Here is a 22,642-nt window from a genome sequence, read left to right as displayed (position 1 = left end):
TGGTCTGAGTACACCAACACCTGATGTTTGGCCCCAAGAAGATGATGACGCCATTCTCGGAAGGCATCCTTGATAGCCAGCAATTCCCGCTCAGTGACGGTGTAATTTCGTTCATATGGGGTAAGTTTGCGAGAGAAGAAAGCCACTGGGTGCTCCTCCTTGGTTTCTGTGCAAACTTGTGAGAGTACCGCTCCAGTAGCGACACTGGATGCATCCGCTTCAACGATAAACTGGCGATCTGGATCTGGATGTTGAAGCACGGGTGCAGTGGTAAATGCTTCCTTTAACTTTTCGAATGATACTTGGGCATTCTGGTTCCAACAGAAAGTAACTTTGGAACTAGTTAAAGCCGTCAAAGGAGCTACTGTTTTGGAGAAGGAATGAATAAATCTGCGATAAATATTCGCAAAGCCTAGGAAAGACTGTAATGACTTGACATTGTGCGGAATAGGCCAATTCAATCTGGCCTTCACTTTGGAACGGCTCATTCGAGCACCTAGATTGGTAATGTCATAACCCAGGAATTCCACTTCCTGTGAATGAAAGACGCATTTCTCGGCTTTCACAAAAAGAAGGTTCTCCCTGAGTCTTTGTAGGACTGTAGAAACGTGTTTGACGTGTTCCGAAAAAGATGATGAATAGATCAGAATATCATCCAGATAAATCACCACGAACTGGTCCATTATATCCCTGAATATATCATTCATGAAGAATTGAAAAGTGGCGGGAGCGTTGCACAGACCAAAAGGCATCACCAAATACTCGTAAAGACCATACCGTGTCTTGAAAGCGGTCTTCCATTCGTCGCCTTCACGAATGCGAACTAAATTGTATGCTCCTCGCAAGTCCAATTTGGTGAAGTAACTGGAAGTACCTAATTGATCCAATAGAACGTTTATCAGTGGTAAAGGATATTGATTTTTTATGGTGATGTCGTTAAGTGCCCTGTAATCAATGCAAGGCCTTAGATCTCCCTCTTTCTTCGGAACAAAGAATAGAGGAGACGCAGCAGGTGATTGTGATGGCCGTATGAAACCCATCGCTAAAGCTTTGTCGATGTATTCTTTCAACACAACGTCTTCTTTTGGAGTCAGTGAATATAAACGACCTGTAGGGATTTTGGCACCAGGAATCAATTCAATTGGACAGTCATACTGTCGATGAGGAGGCAATTTTTCTGCCTGGCCTTTATCAAAGACATCAGCGTACTCAGCGTATTCGCATGGTATGGTAGTGTCGCTTTGATGTACCACGCTGATAGTTGAAACTCCCCCCATAGAGGCCAATATGTGTTGCTTGTTTGACACCTCCTGACTGGTAAAGCAATGTTCATTGCAATGAATTGAAGGATACTGGAGCAATCCCGAAACCCAGTCAACGGCGGGATTATGAAGGGTTAACCATGCAAGACCAAGTATGATTTCGTACTGCGGAGCAGCTATGACATCGAAGACGATTTCTTCCGAATGATTATTCGATAATGTCATCTGAACAGATACCGTCTCCTGGGTTACCATACCAGAAGTCAAAACAGATCCGTCCACGGTATTAACCGTTTCAGGTTTGTTCTTGTTTACAAGGGGTATGGAACAGTTCTTGGCATATGTGATGTCTATGTAATTGTTGGTGGCTCCGGAATCAACCATGGCCTTGGAAACCAATTCTCGGTCATCACAATGTAACGTCACCTCAACAATTACGGGTGCGTGATTAGGAATGGTACTGGAGTCCGATGAAACATTCGACACAGGGACTCCTGCTATTGTCGAGTTTTGGCGTTTCCCGAACGCTTGACAGGTTTTTTAGGACATGTCGCTAATAAATGCTTGGATGAACCGCAATACATACATAAATGGTTCTTTCTTCGGTTCTCTCGTTCTGCATTGGACAACCGGCCTCTCACGGCGCCAATCTGCATTGGTTCGGGGTCGTTCGAGAGGACTGCCGGTGTCTCTGAACGAACCGAGGCTTGTATGAAGGGCTTTTTCTCTCCTTTCCGAGCATTCCTTCGGGCATCGATTTGTAGAACCAAATCAAGTAACTCTGTGAATCCCGTAGGAACCACCGGAACTGTAGATAAGGCATCTTTCAGTTCTTCTGAAAGACCCTTGTAGAAAACAGCCGTTTTCTTGCCGTCAGGCCATTGAGTTTCGGCTGTTAGTTGATTGAATCGGGCAATGTAAGGCAAAAGAGGTTGATTGCCTTGTTGTAGATTAAGTAACTCCAGATCCATGGCTTGAGTAGCATAACGCATGTCAAAGACTTTACTCATTGCAGCCAAGAGATCGTCACAGTCGTACAACAAAGGGCTATTTGTTTCCAACAAAGGGTTAGCCCAAGCAGCAGCTGTGCCCCCTAAATGGGAAAGCACGAATGCTGCTTTTGTGGTTAGGTCAGGAAAAGATGTAGGACAACAAAGAAAATGGAGTCGGCACTGATTAACGAAGGTTCTATAGGTTTTGGGATCACCAGTGAACCGTTCCGGAGGGGCCAAGGGAAACTGAGTGGGCATAACCACATTAATAGTTTCCTGTGGGGGTGTCATAGTCCCAGATCCAGATGCAGTGGCCATTGGAACCTGTGCTCCCTGAGGACTACCGTGCATGGCGTCTTGCATAACGTCCATACGGTGCCGTAACATGTCCTGTGCCGTAACCATCTCATTTCTCAAATCGCTGATCAACTGAGTCAAAACAGCTAAAGGATCCGTACCCTCCATGGCTTCTGATTCTGTCAGAAAGCACCAAAGTATTGACTGAAAAGGATACGGTACTCAAAAGGATACAGGTGGTAGGGTCTTCCGGATCCCTGTTCACACGATTTGATAGTTGTGAAGTCAAGTTTAGACCTTCCAAATGATACAACTCTCTGACTGATAAAACAGGCAGAGAGATGGATCACTGGAAAGGGCGTGGGTGAGGTATAGGAAGTCAGCCTAGAACAAAATAAAGTATCATAAGAAACTGCCCCAAACTGAGTATGATAGAACAGAAAATGACATGAATGCACACACTGACCTTAAGTCTAGGGCAGAAGAATCCAGCAGAAGTCTCTTGAGGAAATCCAAAGGTAGAACAAACGACAAGGAAGGGAAGATTAGTAAGGGAGACTTATCCCGAACGGAACGAGGCTCACGCTAGATACGGGTTGATGCACCACAGGATAGCGTCCAAAGTACTGTTCACTGTCACCTTCCAATTATCCTTGAAAAGCTTCCTTCCCACGTAGAGAAAAGTATAGAAATGAATCAATCCCCCTGTTAATATCACAGGTGCAGGATTTGGAAATATCGCCCTTTTTATGGTATAAACAAAGTACACGCGGTTCTGCACAGCCGCAAAGAAAATAGCGTGCGCGTGCGGAAATACACGCGATTTAGGATTCACGCAGTCCAGGCCAGCCGCGCTTGAAGACAACGTGTGCGTGTGGATTTACACGCGAGCAGGATTCACGCAGTCCAGGCCAGCAACGCTTGAAGACAACGTGTGCGTGTGGATTTACACGCGAGCAGGATTCACGCAGTCCAGGCCAGCAGCGCTTGAAGACAACGGGTGCGTGTGGATTTTACACGCGAACAGGATTCATGCAGTCCAGGCCAGCCGCGCTTGAAGATAGCGTGCGCTTGTGGGTTTGCACGCGAACAGGATTCACGCAGCCCAGGACAGCCACGTTTGAAGACAACGTGCGCGTGTGGAAGGACACGCGAACAAACAGCTCCAGGAATCAGCGTGTGGCGGAAAACACGCTATAGAAGGCCCAAAAAGTAGCTGAAGTAACCTGCAAGGATGCAGATCGGAGGTTAAAGCTACACAACGCCAAATGATTCGATCAGAAGGAGCGAGTGAAGTTTCCACGCTGCTTTTATACGTAATGCTGTAGTTCACGTGACGAAGCAGAATACACGTGAAGTTAGCGACGTGAAAAGTGCAAACGTCGTTTTCCCGGCAACGTATCGAACAACCGCCATTTGGAATAGAACGGTCTAGCTGTTCTACGAGCGTAGGAGGTAGGACCACGTCCGGCATGCATGACACAGAGCTCTGGAGACATTGAATTTCTGGGGGAAGGTGAGGAAAGGGACAATGCCTCTGAGGAGGTGCAGTTGATTGTGGGCCTTCTTGGCAAGATCTGCAATGTGAGGAGAGAAGTAAAGAGAGAGAGGCGTCAAAGAAGACACCAAGGTTTTATGCCCATAGAGGGTGGCCACGAGGTAGGAGGGAAGGAGGGAGCAGGGGTCCCAATGAGAAGGATCTTCCTCTTACTGGAATTAAGGCAGCACACCATGCCTGAATAGCAGTCAGGCAGCCCGGGATGAGAGAGGAGGCATAGGAGGCAGTAGAGGGAAACTTGAAGGATAGCTTCTTGTTGTCTGCATAATATTGGAAGTGAGGAGAGGAGGAGGAGATCATATGTGCCAGAGGGGCGAGGTAGATGTTAAAGAGCCATGGCGATAGGATAGAGTCTCGAGGGACACCACAGGTGGAGAGTGTGATAGGGGAGAGAAGAGGGCCCAGTTGAACTTGGTAAGGACAGTCAGAGAGGAAAGAGGTCAATCAGTCAACTGCCAGGCCAGTGATGCAAATATGTCACAGAGCCGATTAGTCAGGGTAGCATGCTTGACCATGCCAAAGGCAGATAAAAGATTCAGAAGGATAAGAATGGATGGAGAGTTGGAGTTGAGATTAGAGAGTAAGTCTTCACGGGTGTTTGGTAGGGTAGTTTCTGTGCCTCTGGCTGATCTGGAGCCAGACTAGTGGTCGTGGAGACAACCAACAGATTCAGTGTTTCGGATCAGTTGGGAGATGACCAGCTTCTCCAGGAGTTTGCCCAGGAAGGGAGTAATAGAGAGAGGGTGGCAGTTAGCAGGGTAGGAGGAGTCGGCAGAGGGCTTTTTGAGGAGAGGATGCACAAGGGAGTGCTTGAGGCGTAGCACAAAGGCACCAGTGAAAAATTAGTGATTACAGAAATCGGCCAAGGCTGGCACAAGGGAGGCAATGTTGTCCTTGATGGTTCGGGAGGAGCAGGGAAGCACCTGTTTGGAAGTGACTTTCATAGAGAGGAGTTGTCTAAAGACCTCATCTGGTGCTATGGGCGAGAAAGAGGAGAGAAGTAAAAAAGGGGCGGGGCCCAAGGGAGGCCTGCACGAAGGGGAGGGAGGAGGGTGGGGAGTAGAGGAGAGTGAGGACAGGATGACCGGGTTTTGGTTAAGAAGTGGGAGGCCAATGAAGAACAGACTGTCAGGGATGGCAATGGAGAAGTGGCGACTACAGCAGGACTGGCGGGTTCCTTGCAGATTTTAAACAATGTTCTCGTGTTATTAGTGTCCCCAGAGATTTGGGCTTGGATATGGGCACTCTTCTTCAAGCGGATGGAGAGTCTGTATTGCCTTTGGAGCAGGCGTCAGGCCAGTCTGTCATAGGATGTGCCTGATGACCGCCACTTGTGCTCAGCAACTCTGCAATTGCGTTTCAGCAAGGCTCGGTCAGAGTCATACCAGGTGTTGCGCTTGGAGGCAGGCTTCATGCAGATCATCATGACAGGGGCAAGGATGTCCAGGGTGTTGGAGATAGAGAGATTTAGATTAGTAAGGGCAGAGTCAGTGTAGGAGCCTGTGTTAGGAGTGGGAGGTGGAATGAAAGTGGCGGCAAAAGCAGCAGCTGACACTTGCTTCATCGGTCGAATGACGGAGAAGGAGACTGGCAGTGCAGGCAGAGGCTTAGCCGAGGGACCTAAGAGATCCAGGTGAGAAGACAGGAGAGCATGGTCGGACCAGGAGAGAGGTGTAGTGAGAAGGTTGGAGATGGGGATGTCTGCTGAGATTTGAGCATCTAAGGTGTGTCCAGCTGAGTGTGTCGGACCGGAGGGATGAATGGCGAGGGAAAGAAAGTCACAGAGACTACGGAAGAGTACAGTAGCCGAATCAGGAGAGTCAAGGTAAATATTGAAGTCTCTGAGGAGGAGAAGTTTGGAGGTGGAGGCAGGAAGAGAAGAAGAGAGGTCGGACCACTCCGAGAGGAAGAGGGAGACCGGACCAGGGGTCCTGTAGATGGTGATGAGAGTCAACGAGAGGGTTGGAGAGACCCCAGGCCTGCAGATGAGGCATTCAAAGAAAGAATAGGTCTGAGCGGGAATGATAGTAGCAGGGAACCATTCGGGGAAGATCAAGGCCACTCTGCTTCCAGACCGGCTAGGCCTGGGCTTGGAGAGGATCTTGTAGCCCTCAGGGAGGATTGTGTCAAAAGCAGTGACAGAGCTGGCAGTGAACCACATCTCAGTAAGAGTGGGAACGTCAAGGTCAAAGTCTTCAAGAAGCAGACAAATATCAGAGGAGTGTTTAACAGCAGGGTGCCAGTTGAGGGTTGCTAGGTGAAGATAATTGCTACCTTTGAAGGTCTTCGAAGGAGGGGGTACAGGGATGTGGTATTCACTTCGGTGATGGGCAAGGGTAAAGGGGGTGGCAGACAGAGGAGAGGCAGGGGGAGGGAGGAAGTTGATGAGAGACAGAAGACACCTATCAAGAAGGAGGAGTTTGGGCTGAGATCTCTGGGCCATGATAGTGCCATTCTGGTAGACATGAATGATACACCTGGAGGATGAGAAAGATGCCAAGAGTACTTACCATCTTGTGCCACCATTAATGGGCAACAAAGAGAAAGGGGAGAGGACAGAGACCGTGTGGGCAGTCAATAGGTCCAGAGAGGGAGCGACAAAGAGGATGTCTGTGATAGTCTGCCTGGAAGAAGCATTGACATTAGGTGTCAGCAATGGTCAGGCCTGGGTTGGCGACCAGGAGATCTTTCTTGAACTTTTTCCTTCCAGGCTTTGAAAGAGGGATAGGTGATAGAGTAACAGTTAGAGTAGATAGGGGAAATGGAAAGCACAATGGAGGGAGAGGGCATAGAGAGAAAGAAGACTGCACAAAGCACAATTAACTCACCAGGCGGCCTAGCAGCAAGACAGGCGCAGATGAATCGGGTGCACGACATCAACCAGGTCACAGCAGGGAATTGCACAGCTCAGCAACAGAGGAGGAAGGCGACAACTGGGGGAGCAGGTGGCTTATCAGCAAGGCAAGAGCAGACGAGTCAGGAGAACGTGAGGGATATCCACCCAGTGAAGAAAGTCAAGCAGAAGGTTTTGGATGCAAGAAGCAGGAGGGCCACCTGATCCATGTGGGTAGGATGTGATACAAGACCACTGCACAGAGCCGGTTCACCCCAGCCAAACTAATCACCCTAGGTTGCTTGCATTAGCATTTGCTGCACCACCCTGCCAAGACTTTCTGTGCCAGCCTGACCCTCTTTCGAGGCGAGATGCTATCACGGGCTCAGGCGCCCAGGTGCAGAGTGCACTGGGGATGGGATGTAAGGGCTGGTCGGTGATGGCTGCATGGCTTGCCCTTCCGGGTGAATCGCTCTTGGTGCTGCTCCTCCTATGCATCTTCGGCTACCTCGCCCTTCCCTGTTGGCGTCCACAGAGTTTCGGACCGTCATGGAATCCAGGCAGCACTCACTCCCTGTATCACACTGCACCAGTAGCAACAAAAAGTGGCTGCCTGAGTCTACAGCCCAGGCCGGTGCCCAAACAACTCAAAATTATGGCGCCCAGCCAGTTTGTCTCATAAGCAGGCCCTTCACCTATGATCTTGCTGGTAAAAGTTGAGGATTAGGCCCCAGCCATGCACAGGTTATCAGGAATCAGTACTAGTGAATCACGTTGCCAGCCACCGGGGAGCAGGAGCAGCACACAACGCGCCCCACAGCACAGCATGCAATAAGTATGCTTGCTAAAGATGTCGATGTGTCGAACCACGCAATGTATGCAGGTCCCCTTGTCTGCAAGGCAGTGCCGTATTTCAGGTCGGGTGGATTCCGACCGAAGCAGGTGAGCGACCTCCCAGCCTGCCTCCGAAATTGGTAGGTGGCAGACTCCGGACACAGGCAGTGGCTGCAGGGGGTTCCTTGGACCCAATGGTGATGGTCTGCTTCTTCCAGGCGCCCCCTGAATGTACCAATACCGCGTATGCAGGCTCTGCGTGTGCCCACTCTGACCCCGTGTACTGTTGATGACATGGCATTTACTGGATGTTTTCCTGTTTATGGCTTTTTACCACATTTTTCCAAAATTGTGCTGCAAAATACATAATTTCAGCATATAATTTTTTTTAAATTCTTGTTCAGGGTCCCTTCCCACACCCCTATTAATTATTCTAGGCTCCCTCACTACATTTGGTTGCTCACACTATTTACACTCAAAATACCTACCAGGCATGACTGCCCTTGAATCATGAAATTTACTAGATATTTTTCATGTTTCCTTGGAGCAGGGGTCTGCATTCTGCGGTTCTTCAGATGTTTTGGACTAGGATGCCCATGATCCCTCACAGTTGACAATGCCAGTTAGGCTTGATTGGAGTTGTAGTGCAAAACATGAGGAGGGCCAATGGTTGAAGACCTCGGCCTTAGGGAAACATTTGTGAATTGCAGGTCTTTTCATCCCTTTTTTCTCAAACATTGTGTTGCAAAAAGGCATGATTTCAGCTAATTAATTAAAAGAAAAAATTCTCAGGGGGAAAGAACCCTGAACGCTTCCTTAATTCTTTTGGGCTCCTTTGTCAAACCCGGTTTCTGGTGCTTCTTTTAGGCAATATTAAGGACGCTCAGCTGAAAACATTCACCACCCCTTGAGGGCTCACCCATGGATCATTTGGAATCTTGGTGCCCCTTCAGGAGCTATTGGCCTCCCAGCACAAAGCTGCCTTCACCACAGGAAGAATGTGAGTGTCCTCACACTCGACTCTTGACTCCTGGTTCTTCTTTTTTAGGTCCTCTGCTTGCTATCCTGGACTCCTGAGGTGAAATTCAGCCAGTCGTGGGGCTTCATCTGGCTTGTATGTTAGAGCTAATCTGTGAAAGGAGGAGTTGTAGTTTGTCAAGGTAAACCCCAGAGTTTTGAGGGAGCTGACCAAGTGTGTTGGTTGATAGAATAAGTCGAACTCCATTTGCAACCTCTCTGTCTTGGGATCCCTTGTTCTTGTTTCCCACCCACGTCTTCCTCTGGCTGCTCAAGAACTCGCAAAATGCTTGTATCTCTCTTACTCTTTCTTTCCTCTCTACTATAAGACTTATTCTGCTCATCATGATGACTTCTATACTTTCCCACATGCTCCTACCTCCATCTGCTCTTAAGTCCCCATATCAGGCTTGTAACGTGCCTGCTCCTCCTTTTTGTGTTCTCCCTCTTTCACCTTCTTCTCTCTCTTACTCTAACCTCCACCTTTGGATGCTCCTACTTTCTTTTCTTGATGTCTCTCCCTACCTCCGAAAGCCTACTCTCATCGTCTCCTCTGCTGCTGTTTTTTCTGCACTACCTTCCCCCTCCTTCTCTTCCCCAATCTCCTGCTATTCACCCTCCAATCACCTTACTTCCTTAGAGGTTCTTCATCTTCTGCACCCTTCATCACTTCTGTCACCTTCTTACCTTTTTTATTGTTCACTACCTCCTTTCCTTCCTTTTTCTTAGAAGAGTAAAGCAATGGAGGTGGTGCTCCTTTCCTTTAATCGACTATCTTCAGCCTAATTCCTCCTGGTTCAATTGTCTCTACTACTGCTGTCACACCAACCTGCTTCACCATGGGTCCTCCATTGACTTCTAACCCCAGCCTACATGTTTATGGCTTGTATAGAGGGCAAGCCTGCCCCCTTGGTTTCTCCCCATTCATGTGTATTCAGGTATAGCTGGTGATTACTTGTGTCAACTTATTAGCTCATTTGTCCACACATATAGTAATCAGGTGGTTGATAATCCCTAAGTGCATTGAAAGACTGCTGATGTTGTTGAATTGTGAATGTCAGTGTTTCCAAAAATGGTCATTTATTTTCCTGACCCTAATACATTCCAGGTCATTGATCTTGCCGATATACCTCTGAGGACTTCATGATCTCTGTTGACTCTAATGATCAATGTCCAGGGCCTGGGTTTGCCCTGCCAGAATTTCTCTTGGGTTGGGTGGTGGGTCAGGGAGGGCGAACAGGGCAGTGGGCGGCTGTCCTGCTGAATTGAGCATATCTTGAGGGCCTTTGCATGCCAGGAGGGTTGGTATTTTGAAGGCTCCTTTACAGGGATAGGCCATGAATTTGTTCCACATAACTGGGGCATGGTAGGATAGACCCCGGGATCCTTTCCCTCGGCCACAGACCCAGCATTGCTGGTGCCTCTTCACCATTGACCCAAGAGTTAGGCAGGGGGCCACATCACAGCTGCCCATCACTAATAAACTAATGCTAGATGCCGATCCCTCCATATACAAACGCCTCATCCCGAAAACTGCACACACAGTGCTGCCAGCCCAAACACTGCATTTACATTACTGCTTACCCAATACTACATACCCCGTGTTTTCTCCTCACCAATGTGTTTGCAAGACTGCATGCCCAGTGCTGCTTGTACAATGCTGTATGACTGCTTACCACAGCTGCCTGTCCAATGCTGAGTCCCTAATACTGCATATCCAGTGCTGCCATTTCAGTGCTGCTTTCCCAACACTGCTTCTACAATGCTGCTAACACTCAACTTTCCCAAATGCTTTTGGGGCACTGATCTCTTTTCAGGACCCCATATATATATTCTGCATCCCTAACTCTGCATATCCAATGGCCAGTATACATTGCCTCCTTTTCATTTATATCTTGCAAAGAAAAGTGTTATAATGTTAGTTCAGAATTAAAATCACAAAAAATCCAGGTTTTGAGAGGTTTCAATCGAGTAAATATTACACTGTGAAAGTACAATGCATTTGCATGCAAAGTCCAATATGCTTCGTCATCTGTTGGGACTCATAGATTGAAATGAGTACCCATCGAAAACAATATCCAGCCTGGTTTTCTGCTACTCGTTTTATTCTGTGACTACCATCTGATGAAGACATTTAGAGGACTTTCAAAGCAAATGCATTCTACATCTCGTCATTATATTTTCAGTTAATCCAATAAAAGGAATCAAAGCTTGGATTTGTGGCCATTGATTTCTTGCAATTTGAATATTTCACTTATTGAAATATTTAGGCATGTTGATGTCTTCAATGTATGCTGAAGCATGGGTTTAGTTTACAGCTTTCTATCCTGAAATGTTATAGATTTCTTCTCTATTTTGATGATTTGTATTGCAAATTCACTTGTTATGCTAAAAGGCAAGTGTTCTGGGACATAATAGTCACCACATTCCAGAGTCTGGTGGCGATTGCAATATTTGTTGCATTTCTAGAAACTTAGAAATTATCAAATTAAATTGAGCAGTTTCCTTTCAAAGAGACCAAATAACAAGTCATATATCTTGTCTTATAACATGGCTATTTAGATACTGTAACACACAGGCGTGTGCTCACGTTGAACAAATGTTTCATGCTGACATTATTGGAACCTCTTATCTACAGGTGGAGAAGTATACCCAGCAACTCAACGAACTGGAGGAGAAGTTCAATAAAAAAACAGATGAAATGCGCTTAATTCAGGGAGAAATGAAAGTGATTAAAGAGTTTCGGAAGAGGAAAGCTCAAATGGAGAAGGAGCTGGATGATGTGAGTGTTTTCTCTATTTTCTCATTTCTCAGCTCCATTTGTCACCTCTCCCTCTGCTCTCAACACTTTCACTTTTCATCCTCCCCCAGGGCTAGCACTATTCTTCACTATGAGCGCACTGCTTTTCAAGGCCTGCACAATCGATCGTATATCTACGTTTCAAGCTCTGCACTATCTACCCTAGATCTTTGCTCCCAAAGGCCTGCACTATCCTTTACTGTCAAATCCCTGTTTCCCAATGTCTGCACTATCCTTTACTGTGTGACAAGGCCAATGACAGGCAGTGGGAGTTGCAGGGCGAATCATGAGCCAGCCCTAGCCTTAAGGGAAAACCCAGTAAAGAGATCCCCAATTCCTGTTTCCCTGCGCCAGCATGTGCATTTTGCGAGGGTGTAGAAGAAGACAGCTGACAAGGAGGGCTCATCTTGTGGGCTACAATTCTTTATTAAATCAATAAAGAAACCTTTCTCTCCCTACTTCTAAGGGGCTTGCCCAGCCTCAACCTAGGAATACTTTGGTGAGTTGTCAGAATGTCCGTCAAAGTTAAATGTTCTCCATCCTCTGTCAGAAACCAACAAATCTAGCCCTAACACTATAAACATATGTTTTTAACTAAAGAGAAGTTTGTGTTTCCTTCACCAGGAGAATGACTCCCTTCTTCCATCTTATCGTATAAGTAATTCCAATGTTCCATCACAAAGGACCAGGGTAATGACTCCCTTCTCCTGGTCCTTCTATAAAGGTTCTCCACAGCAGTCTTCAAGCACTCTTGCAGAAAACGTGGATTAGTCTCTTTAACTCCTTCCAGGAAAAGAAAGACTCATGCCTTATTGGGCTTCCATATACCACTCTGATGAGGGAGATGGCTTCCGTTCCACTCTACTTTGGCAGTGGTATTTGGCTGACTACTGCGACGGGGAGATGATTCCTGATACACTCCTCCTGAGCAGTGGTATTTGGCTGACCACTGCAACGAGGAAGATAACTCCAAATGCACTCTGGCTCAATGGTATGGTTTGGGTTGCCACCACTGTGACGAGGGAGAAAACTCTGGTGCACTCTGTGTCAATGGTGGTATGGTTCGGGTTGTCACTTTGATGAGGGAGATCACTCCGGATGCACTCTGGCTTCTTGGTTTGGCTTCCCGGACTCCTTCCATTCTTCCCACCATTTCTGTTACCTTGTTCTCTGTTGTGACACAGCTCTAGGTTCTTCCCGGGATCTCAGGTTCTTTCCTCTGTGATTTCTGATACCTTTGTGGCTCCACAGCAGGCTCCAACTGGTGGTCTCTGCACTGTTTCCAGACCTCACAGTCCACCTTTCTGCTGTCACGCCACCAACTGAATTGCTTCTTCCTTCTGGCGAGTCAGCTCCCAGCCGGCCCCTGGGACGTTGTAGCAGTGTCCCGTTCTTTGCGGCAACTGCCTGGAAGAACAGCTTTTCTGCATTTCTGGTCCTCCCGGATTGAATCTCCCAGGCAGGACTTGAGTGCTGCTGGCTTCCACAATGCGAGCTCTCTAGTTTGTTCTTGCTTTCTACTTTATATTGAAAAGTGAAGCAAAGTGATCCTCGGTGACACAGACACTGCTGTTCCTTTAAGCAGATCACCCAGAAGGCTGTGCGTGCTTCAAAAGTGGCTACTGTGGCGAACGCGCAGCGAAAAGTGAAGCAAAGTGATCCTCGGTGATCATCGGGAGCAGCGGCAACTGAGGTTCCGAATGTTCGGAGAGTGGAGTTGGCTCAGCGAATGTGGGAAGCTGCGTCCCGCATTCAAGAGAAGGGCAATTGAGAGATATTGCATAACCACTTCAAAGAGGTCACTTCTGGGTTATATTGTTGTAGTCCGTGTGGTTTGACAGTAGAGAGCAGCGGGAGACTGCGGAATTAGATCCTTTGATCCCGGCCACGTCTCTGACACACATGATATATTGTCTTCCCTTGAAGGGGAAGTTGGTGCAGAACGTTCCAAACGCTAGTATTGTGCCGCTCCCAATTTATTACGCTTAATCTCACTTCCTGCCTGGAGGAGTTTAACAACTCTATTTTTTGGTGGCTGTGACATAAGAGGGGCCAGCAATCTAGTTACAATTTAAGGAAGACGAGCAACAAAGGTGGCGTAAAAACAGACATGAATGAGGAAGCCAAGAGTTGAGTAAACAGGAAAGTGCCGCACGGCACGGGGGCTATTACGCCTTCTTTTGAATTGAGCACTCAAAACGGAAGTATTCCCCAAGATCTATCTAATTATGAGGACATTGATAATAACTTGCTTCTAGAACTTTGTTAGTCAATGCAAAGGTCTATGACCCCTGCTCCTGTGAAAGCTGTGGAAGTAAATTGTGAAGAACCGCAGAATGAAGAGTGCTCTCTGAGGACGGGTGTATCAGAGAGACTATCAGTCTCCCCCAATTTGGCAATACACCTTGAAGCTGAAGCGTTGGAGGACGACATGGAGGTCGTGGGAGACTCTATGGCCTGCCCGACCGCATTAGTTGAACTTCAATCCTCTAAGGCCTCTTTACAGTTTGCATTAAAAATGTTGTTAAAGATGTGCGGCCGCATTTTAGAAAATACAATGGTGAATAAGAATCTTTTGCTGTGCTCATCTGTTAATCGTAGAGAGGAAGCAGAGATTAACTTATCAGAAGCGGCTTGAGTCCTGCAGGAACCGTGAGCTAATATTGAGAAGGACTTGGATAGCACTGACAAATCTGAGTTTTTTTTCTCTAGAAAACAACGCCGTTTGGCGAAAAGAGCTGCTATAAGTAAACTACCATGTATTACGGCCTCCCCATTACCTAACACAGAACCTCCTGTTATCAAAACAAGGAAAGCAAGAAAGAGAGCAGCACGGGCATAAAAAATACAAAACGCCATTCGAATGGGGCAGGCTGCTTGACTAGCTGGATCATACCTGATAAAGAGAATGGGATACTTGGTGAAGAAGATGAGTTTATTGAGGTGCCTACAATCAATTCTGTAGGTGAGCTGGATAAGAACTCATCTACGCCACAAAAAAGCTCAGGATTGCGAAATAACATAGCCTGAATGCCTATTAAGACCAAATGGACTAATCCAGCAAACCCTGCCCATTTATAACGAGGTTACATATGGTTCCCCAGCTCAGAGTCTTGAGGTCAGAGGACTTTGCATTTATCGAACCATTAAAGGTTGTCCATTCTAATGTATCGGCTATTAATTGTAAACTCCTAGCAACCACACAGATGCTACGGAAATATAGGGACAGTCTGCGGAAGGTAGATACTGATATCGGCGTGAATCCAGAGCAAGAAGATCCCAAATGGCCGGCAAATGACAAAACAGGACCTCTGGCTGTGATAGGATCATCAGCGCTACCGAGAGGAAATTATGTTCAGGTGGTGGTTATTCAAAACTTTTTAAAGTGACTTGCAGAATCATTGCCTGTGGTAGTGCAGAAGCGCTGAAACTGTTCAATTTTCTCTTGGAACTGTAGGGATTTTAGCCACTTATTATCATCTGAAGTTTCTCTACCTTATTTTTCTAGTCACATATGTATTTGTCTCCAAGAAACTTGGTTGACTTCACCCATTATATTAAGTGGTTATACGATTTACCAGTCTCTGGCTAAAAAGGGCCAACAGGGGGGACGCCTGATCATATGGTGACCTGATATGGTGGCCTGATCATTGGTGTAATACATAGTGTGAATTCTCGCAGAATTACCACCAAATTTGATGAAAATGTCATCGGCGTGGAAATTGAAAGAACCTTCGATGAAGTACTGGAGAAAATATTGTTAATAAGTCTATATAACGCTCCGGGGGCACATATGAGAGAGCCTAATCAAGAGGCGCTCCATGATCTCCTGATACTATGGTCTGAGCACTCTAAGAATTGCTTTGGGATAATTGCTGGGGATTTTAATTGTCATATGAGTGGTGGATTGGGCACAACATCTAACCCTTCTTTACAGCCTGGTAGCGTAATGACGCATACTGTGGAGGACCCTGAGGGCCGATATTGGGTATATTTCTTCAGTAGCTGGGATCTCAAAATGGTTAATGGGCGGACCCTTAGTGATCTACCGGGGAAACATACTTGGAAAAGTGGAAACTCAAAAAGTACCATTGATTATATATTCGTCAGACCTGAGATATCCCAGGATATGAGGGTCAGTACCAATAATTGGAGCAATCACAATGCATTGGTTCTGACCTTCAAAGCTGACAAAGATAATTATGAATGTAAACCTTTGGGTGACATGAGGGTGAATCATTCTGTGACTTGCATATGCTGGTCGGAAACTAATATTCTTAGGGCTACACAGACAACTTAAAAAAATGTCTACAATTAATGATAAACAGTTTAGCACAATATCTATAAATGAGATAGCGACATTGATTTCTTCTTTAATGTGCAGTCACGCTCCTACAGGGATGCATTGATTAATAGTGATCTGTCTAAAAGGAATCCGTTTGATAGAAGTATTAGAGATGCCAAAGGGAAACTTAGGGCGGACATTCAGCAAGTCAAATACACTTCACGCACTTTCCAGATTTATCATTCCAGCAGCAGAATGCTCAAGAAAAAGTTTTGAGTTTGGTTGAAATCTAAGAGGCATAATAAAAGGCTTGCGCAATGGCAACATACGGTGCAAATAATATGTGCAGGGAATACCAGAAACATCTGGGCACTATTGGAAGAAGCAAGGGGTAGTAGAAGGACACCCTTGATTAACCCTATTGGAGCCTTGGACTGGGAGAATTTCCTGCGAAACCGAAATGCATCCACGGAGGAAAGAGTGCTGACAGAAGTCCATAACCTCCCTCCTAGCCCACCCTTTAAGGTAACCTCTGACATACTGATTGCCAAAATCCAAAAACTTAAAATCCTCCTGAGCTCCGGGTCCTAACGGACTTTCTAATGTATTATTGAAAAGTATCCCGAATTCTGGACCAAGCTACTGGATATATTATTCTTCAAAGTATTGATAGAAGGCAGACTCCCCAGTTCCTGGCAGTCTGCTATACTTATACCGGTGTTCAAAAAGGATAATAAAATGGAGCCGGGTAACAATAGGCTACTGTCTCTGTTAGATTGTACTGGCAAGTTGTTTGACGTGCTGATTCTTCAAGAACTTCAAGCGTGGGCAGACAAGGCAGGTATACTTAACAGATTTCAAAGTGGATTTAGGCAAGGATATTCTACCACACATAATCTTTTGATCATGGATACCCTGTGAATGAGAACTAGACAGGTTGGTAATCCTCCACTTTGTTATGTATATTGATTTTAAAGCAGCTTTTGATCTAGTCAGTAGGGAAAAGTTATGGACAAAGCTGGAATCATTGGGTTGCCCCGAGGGATTGCTCTATTATCTGAAGCTCTTGCATCAGAATGCAACGGTTTCTCTCAAACTCGATACGCAAGGGAATATGACTAACAACATTAAGCAAGGTTGTGTGACCACTCCAGCTGTATATAATCTTTTTGTATATGACATACCTGAGGCGATTGCTGCGGTGCATAATTGTCGACCAAAAATTGGTCTTACCCAATGTCTGGTCTTAGCCTATGCTGGTGATATTGTCATTTTAGACCATACCTTTAGCGGGCTATCATGTTCAGCAGAGGCTCTGTGGGCATATGCAGAAACTAACGGTGTGGTTATTAACCGAGAGAAAACCCAGATTATGGTTTTCTCAGGGAAAAATGTGCCCGTCCTAGACTGTTGGTTCGTCAATTAGACATCTCTTACACGCCACAATATAAATATCTCAGGCTAGAGATAGAAGCCACAGGAGAGTACCTTTCATGTATAAATTTGCGTACCACAAGGGCCACGCAGACTACTGCCCTACTGTATCAATTAATGGTGAACCATAGTGTTTACACTGTTTGGGGGGTTTGCCAACTGTATATCCAGGTCTTAGCACCGATGATCACCTACGGTCTGGAATCACTTGTGGCTATTGATCTGAAATGGCTTGAGAAAGTGGAGGGCAAATTTTGGCGGAAGATCTTCGGTCTTCCGTCTTGCATTCCAATGGCCATTATCAGATTAGAATTAGGACTACTGTCATTAAAATCGATTTTGTTAAAAATACATGCTGAATTGTACTTGAAAATGTGCAACACTCTGGAAAATCTTCTCCTAGTGTCTATGAAACAAGAAATATTTAAAGAAGCAGGGACTTCTAAATTTAGGACGAGCATGGAAAGTTTCTACCAAGAGATCTGTTGGACACAGAGATGGGGGCGGGTGAGGGGGGGCGATGTAACAACAATGAAGACATTTCTAGCCAAACATGTTGATCTTTGGGATTGGTTGGAAAATAATGAGCACCTCAACAATCTTAAGATACAAGTATACATTATATAACCTGTTTACATATAGGAGCCTGCAACAATATCCTTCAGCCATCTCCCAGTCTTAGCAGCTATAGGATGTGAAAGACAGTTGTTGGTAATGGAATGTATTTGTCGCTTATGTAAGAACATTGCAATATAGGAAACAGCTAAACACATATTGACTGAGTGTCCCATGATGGCTAAGACTTATCAACTCTATTAGGGTTGATATGTTCACCATGTTGACGCAATAAGTTAAAATTGCCATTGTATATAATGATCATGGTTAAAATCAAATTCAGGTAATGAGTTTAATAATCTAAGTATATGATGGCAAAGATATTTTTGTTATTTTATCTTGAGGGTGAACCCTTTTACCAAGACGATGAGAAAATTATATGTATGAGGGCTATAATGCACTATTAATTTCCATTCTCATTTTACTTTTATTGTCATTTTTATTATTATCTTTATTCTATTGTATTTGCTATTTTTATCTTTATTTTGATGTATTGTGACGAGTATTCTTAAGTAATAAGGAAATGTTTTCATGTTGTTGGTTATGAAGTTGAATTATATGATTTAATATGTGAAAAGTTTAACTGTAAACTGTATCACATTAAATAAGTTATTATATTGTTGACTCTGCCCTCTCGTAACATCAACACTATCTTGTGATATGATATGATATTTTATTTGTATCGCGCTCATACACAAGTGTTTCAGAGCACAACAAGGCAAGGGATGGGAAACCGGGGAGAACAAAACAACGATCTTACTAGGCTCAGTGACATTGAGAATGTGAAAGTGCATGGGAAAGGGAAAGGGGGAAAAGTACATGGAAGGGGGAGAGTAGAAAGTGCAGAGCAGAGGAGAACAGATAAATAATAATAAATACAAATAAATAGATAATGAAGCAATAAACAGGGCTAGTGCAGTCAGCAATTGGCAAGAGCTGTGTTTACAGCAGCAGAACTTTAGGGGTTACAGATACAGTCCCTGGTGCGAGGGGTGGCCGGGAGGCAGTGCAGAAGGGTGGCAGGGTGAGCAGGTACCTGGGCCCGGGGGACAGAGGGTAGCCAGGTGCACAGTGCCAAGAGAGCCGATAAGCAGGGCAGAGGGGAGCAAAGGCAGATGCAAAGAGGAAGGTCTTGAGGTGCTTCCGGAACCAGAGATGGTTCTCCTCAAGTTTTAGAGCGGCAGGGAGGCTATTCCAGAGGGAGCCCCCAGCCGAAGACAGAGATCTCCCCCCACCTTGTTTCTTTGAAAAACGACTGACCCTGAGGGAGTTAGAGGTAGAGGACTTATCTTGGAAAGTCTTCTTGGCACTCCAGTGAGCCACCTCATTGCAGTATTTGGCTGGTTTTGCATATGACTTCTCATGTTCTTCTTTGTCCCAGTATGATCTACATTTGTCACAGTCATGGCTTTACAATAAAGCATGGTTCCCCTATCAATGGTGGGAGAAAGGGGTCACCATTAGGCTACAGGAGTTCTGTGACAGCGTTGTAGGGAGACTTTTCCCCAGATGGATGTCCTTATCCCCAGGTGGGGAGTTCCCCCCCTCCCTATGAGGTCCTCCCAGATATTACCACCCCTAGGGGACTATTGGGTAGCAGCCTCACTTCCCTTGCCTCATAGTAAAGGGTTCCCCTTTGGGGAGAAGTGACGAGACCTGGTGAATCGTCACAGTTTGCAAACCCTTACCTCAAGCCTTGCCTCGTGATACGGATACTGGTTAGGATTTGCCTTTACTTTCAGGACACCACAGAATCATATTGAGAAACCACTGAGAAGCCAAAGCAGGATAAGCACCCCATGCTTCAAAAGAAGAGTTGAAGAGAACTGTGACAGCCCTGCGGAGACCAGAGTACTGCAGTACATCTCCGAGAGAGAGCGAGAGAGAGACACAGCCAGTTGTGCATTTGAGTGGCAGAGAAACCTGCATCATGGGCATGGCTAAGTCCTCCAGCCATCTCACACCATCAATACAATATCCCCTGGACCACCAGGAACATATGGGGTTAAAGGAAACTTGCCCTCAAACTAACTGAGATGGCCAACGGTACAGGGCACAAACCACAAACTGGGTCATTGAATATTTTTGACGCTGCAATGTTAGCCGAGTTGCGAGTCGATGCAGAGAAAGTGGACTGGCCTTAGTTTCCTTTTCAAGACTTTTCCCTGCACATACATGCCTAAAAGAGGAGAAGGGGAGAAAGCGCTAGATTGGTTAGGGGAAAACAGCCAATCCTCACAAGCAGAGGGATATTTAAGCAGGGGACAGGAAGCAGAAACTGTCTGTTTTTGGGTGGATTCAGAGGTTGAGGTGGAGCACAAACATGAGACCAGCAGTGGAGAGGAGGGAGCGGCAGCTTGTGGAGGATAATTGTGGAGCAGGTGAGGCATGGGCTTAGGAGTGATAATGGTTTGTTCAGCTTGAGTGTGCGTGTCTATGAGACGAGTGACTGGAGAAGATAGTGTAAGGAGTGATTGTGAAGTGAATGTGCCTAATTGAAAGAAGGGTTTCTGAGTAGTAGTGGTGGGATGAGGAGAGCAGTAGTGTTGAAAAGAACATCATAGTAGAGGTGAGGAGTAGTAGTGTGGAGGAGGAGAGTGGCAGTATGGAGAAAGGGATTACTAGTGGAGAAGAAGAGAAATAATAGAGGAGTGAGAAGAGACATAGCATCAAAGGGTGGAGAGGAGGAATAGGAGGGGTGAAACATCTGAGGGACAGAGGACTGCTGGGAGGAGAAAGCCGGAGGGGATGGTAGTAAGAGTACGATAGATGAGGTGACTAAGCATGATTGAACTAGTCTGAATCCAACAGAGTATGTGCAAGGCACTATCCAAACTTCCATTAGAACTCTAACCCTTAGTTAGAGAAGGAAGAGCTACAAAGTCCCTGAGGACAGACTTTAGATAGCAGGGTCAACATTTATTAGAACTAACCAAGTGTTATGGATGCCTGGGTTAGGGAGGAGGATCATATCAAAAGGAGAGAGTGAGGGACGGCCCCAGGCCTCACCAAAGAAAAAGAAAAACCCTTAAACTGTCTCAAAGACTCTGAGTGATGTCTGTGACAACTGTCCAATATCTGTCCACTAAGGCTTGCATTCTCCCCCACTGCCAGTTGCCTGTTCTCCAAGGGCTACACTCTCCTTCACTGTCTCTGCTTTCCAGGCTTGCTGTATCTTTCACTGTCAGATCGCTGGTCTGCAACACCTGCACAATCATTTACCTGCAGATCACTGTGGGCAATCATTTACCTGCAGATCACTGTGGGCCTCATTACACCTAGTGCGGTAAGGGTTTACCGATACCGGTAAGGGCACCGGTACCGGTAAACCCTTACCGCCTTACTACGAGGTCCCTTTGCGGGTTGGTACTTTAACGCCTGCTTTTTAGCAGGCGTTAAAAACCAACCCACAAAGGGATCAGGGTGCTAATTACGGTACCGCAATTTGCGGCACCGTAATTAGCGCCTTCCCCATTCCCATAGAGCCCTATGGGGCAAAAATGGGAATGGGGAAGGGCAATGGGGGAAGGGGGAATTACCGCCCCACCAACCTTGGAATAGGGCGGTAATTCCCCTTTCCTCCAAGGCGGTGCCAGTATTTTACCAGCATGGACCAATGTGCTAATAGCACCTTGTTCCACCACCTACCGTGTAATGAGGCCCTGTATCTCTACTCTACAAAACCTATAATATCCCTCTATCCCAGATCTCTCCACTGCAAGACCTACATTATCGTTGATCCCCAGATCTCTGCTCCCCAAAACCTACACTATCCCTCATTGTCAGATCTCTGTTCACCAAGGCCTGCACTACCCTTCACCTTCAAATCTCTCTACCAAAAGACCTGCATATTGTTCACCATCAGATCTCAGCTGTCAAAGGCTTACTACAATATCCTTCATCCTCAGACCATTCCTCCCTACGGCCAGCACTGTCCTTCACTGTCAGATGTCTACCCCATGGCCTGCACTATCCTTTACTGTCAAATGTCAAGATATATGTTCTCCAAGGCTTACACTATTTCTTCACCCACACTTCTGCTCTACATGGCCTGCACTACCCTTCACCTTCAAATCTCTTTTCCAAAAGACCGGAACCATCGTTCAGCATCGGATCTCTGCTGTCAATGGTCTGCATTATCCTTCATCTTCAGACCATTTTCCTCCTAGGGCTAGCACTGTTCTTCACTGTCAGATGTCTACCCCATGGTCTGCACATCATACCTCTGCTGTCAATGGTCTGCACTATCCTTCACTCTCAGAGCATTACTCCCTAGGGCCAGCACTATCCTTCACTGTTAGATGTTTACCCCATGGCCTGCACTATCCTTTACTGTCAGATCTATTTTCTTTCCTGCTGGGCCTGCGCTATCCTTCATTTTCAAATATCAATATCTATGCTCTACCTCTGTACCTGAGATGTCCACTCACAAACGCTTTACCTTTAAATCTCTCTTATCCTAGGGTAGCACTATCTCACCTTTCCGAATTATCTTACCCTCTGATCTCTCCACCTGTGTGGCCTGCATTATTCCTATACTCTCACTGCCTCTCCATCCTCAGATCTCTCCTTTTGAAGTCTGCAACTTTATATTGCACTTGGGTCTTATTTCGTTAATCCTTTTCATGGGCTAATTTTCATCTTCACCCTCAGTCTATCCTCTCTATGGCTTGCATTGATACTTCATTCTTGGTATTTCCTCTACTAAGTTTGAA

At 46.0% G+C, this 22,642-nt stretch overlaps 1 protein-coding gene across 2 annotated transcripts in view; it reads left to right on the top strand.

Moving 5' to 3' along the window:
* The window catches only part of BBOF1 (basal body orientation factor 1), a 441,525-nt gene that overhangs the window by 136,962 nt on the left and 281,921 nt on the right, over positions 1-22,642 (top strand). For both annotated transcript variants that reach the window (XM_069637643.1, XM_069637642.1), the window contains exon 4: positions 11,432-11,575. In XM_069637643.1, the coding sequence (XP_069493744.1) occupies positions 11,432-11,575 (144 nt within the window). The remainder of the gene's footprint in view (positions 1-11,431; positions 11,576-22,642) is intronic.

The sequence above is a fragment of the Ambystoma mexicanum genome, chromosome 14 (assembly GCF_040938575.1).
Source record: "Ambystoma mexicanum isolate Mex_15411 chromosome 14, UKY_AmexF1_1, whole genome shotgun sequence".
Taxonomy (NCBI): Eukaryota; Metazoa; Chordata; class Amphibia; order Caudata; family Ambystomatidae; genus Ambystoma; species Ambystoma mexicanum.
This window is presented reverse-complemented; position numbering and strand designations above follow the sequence as displayed.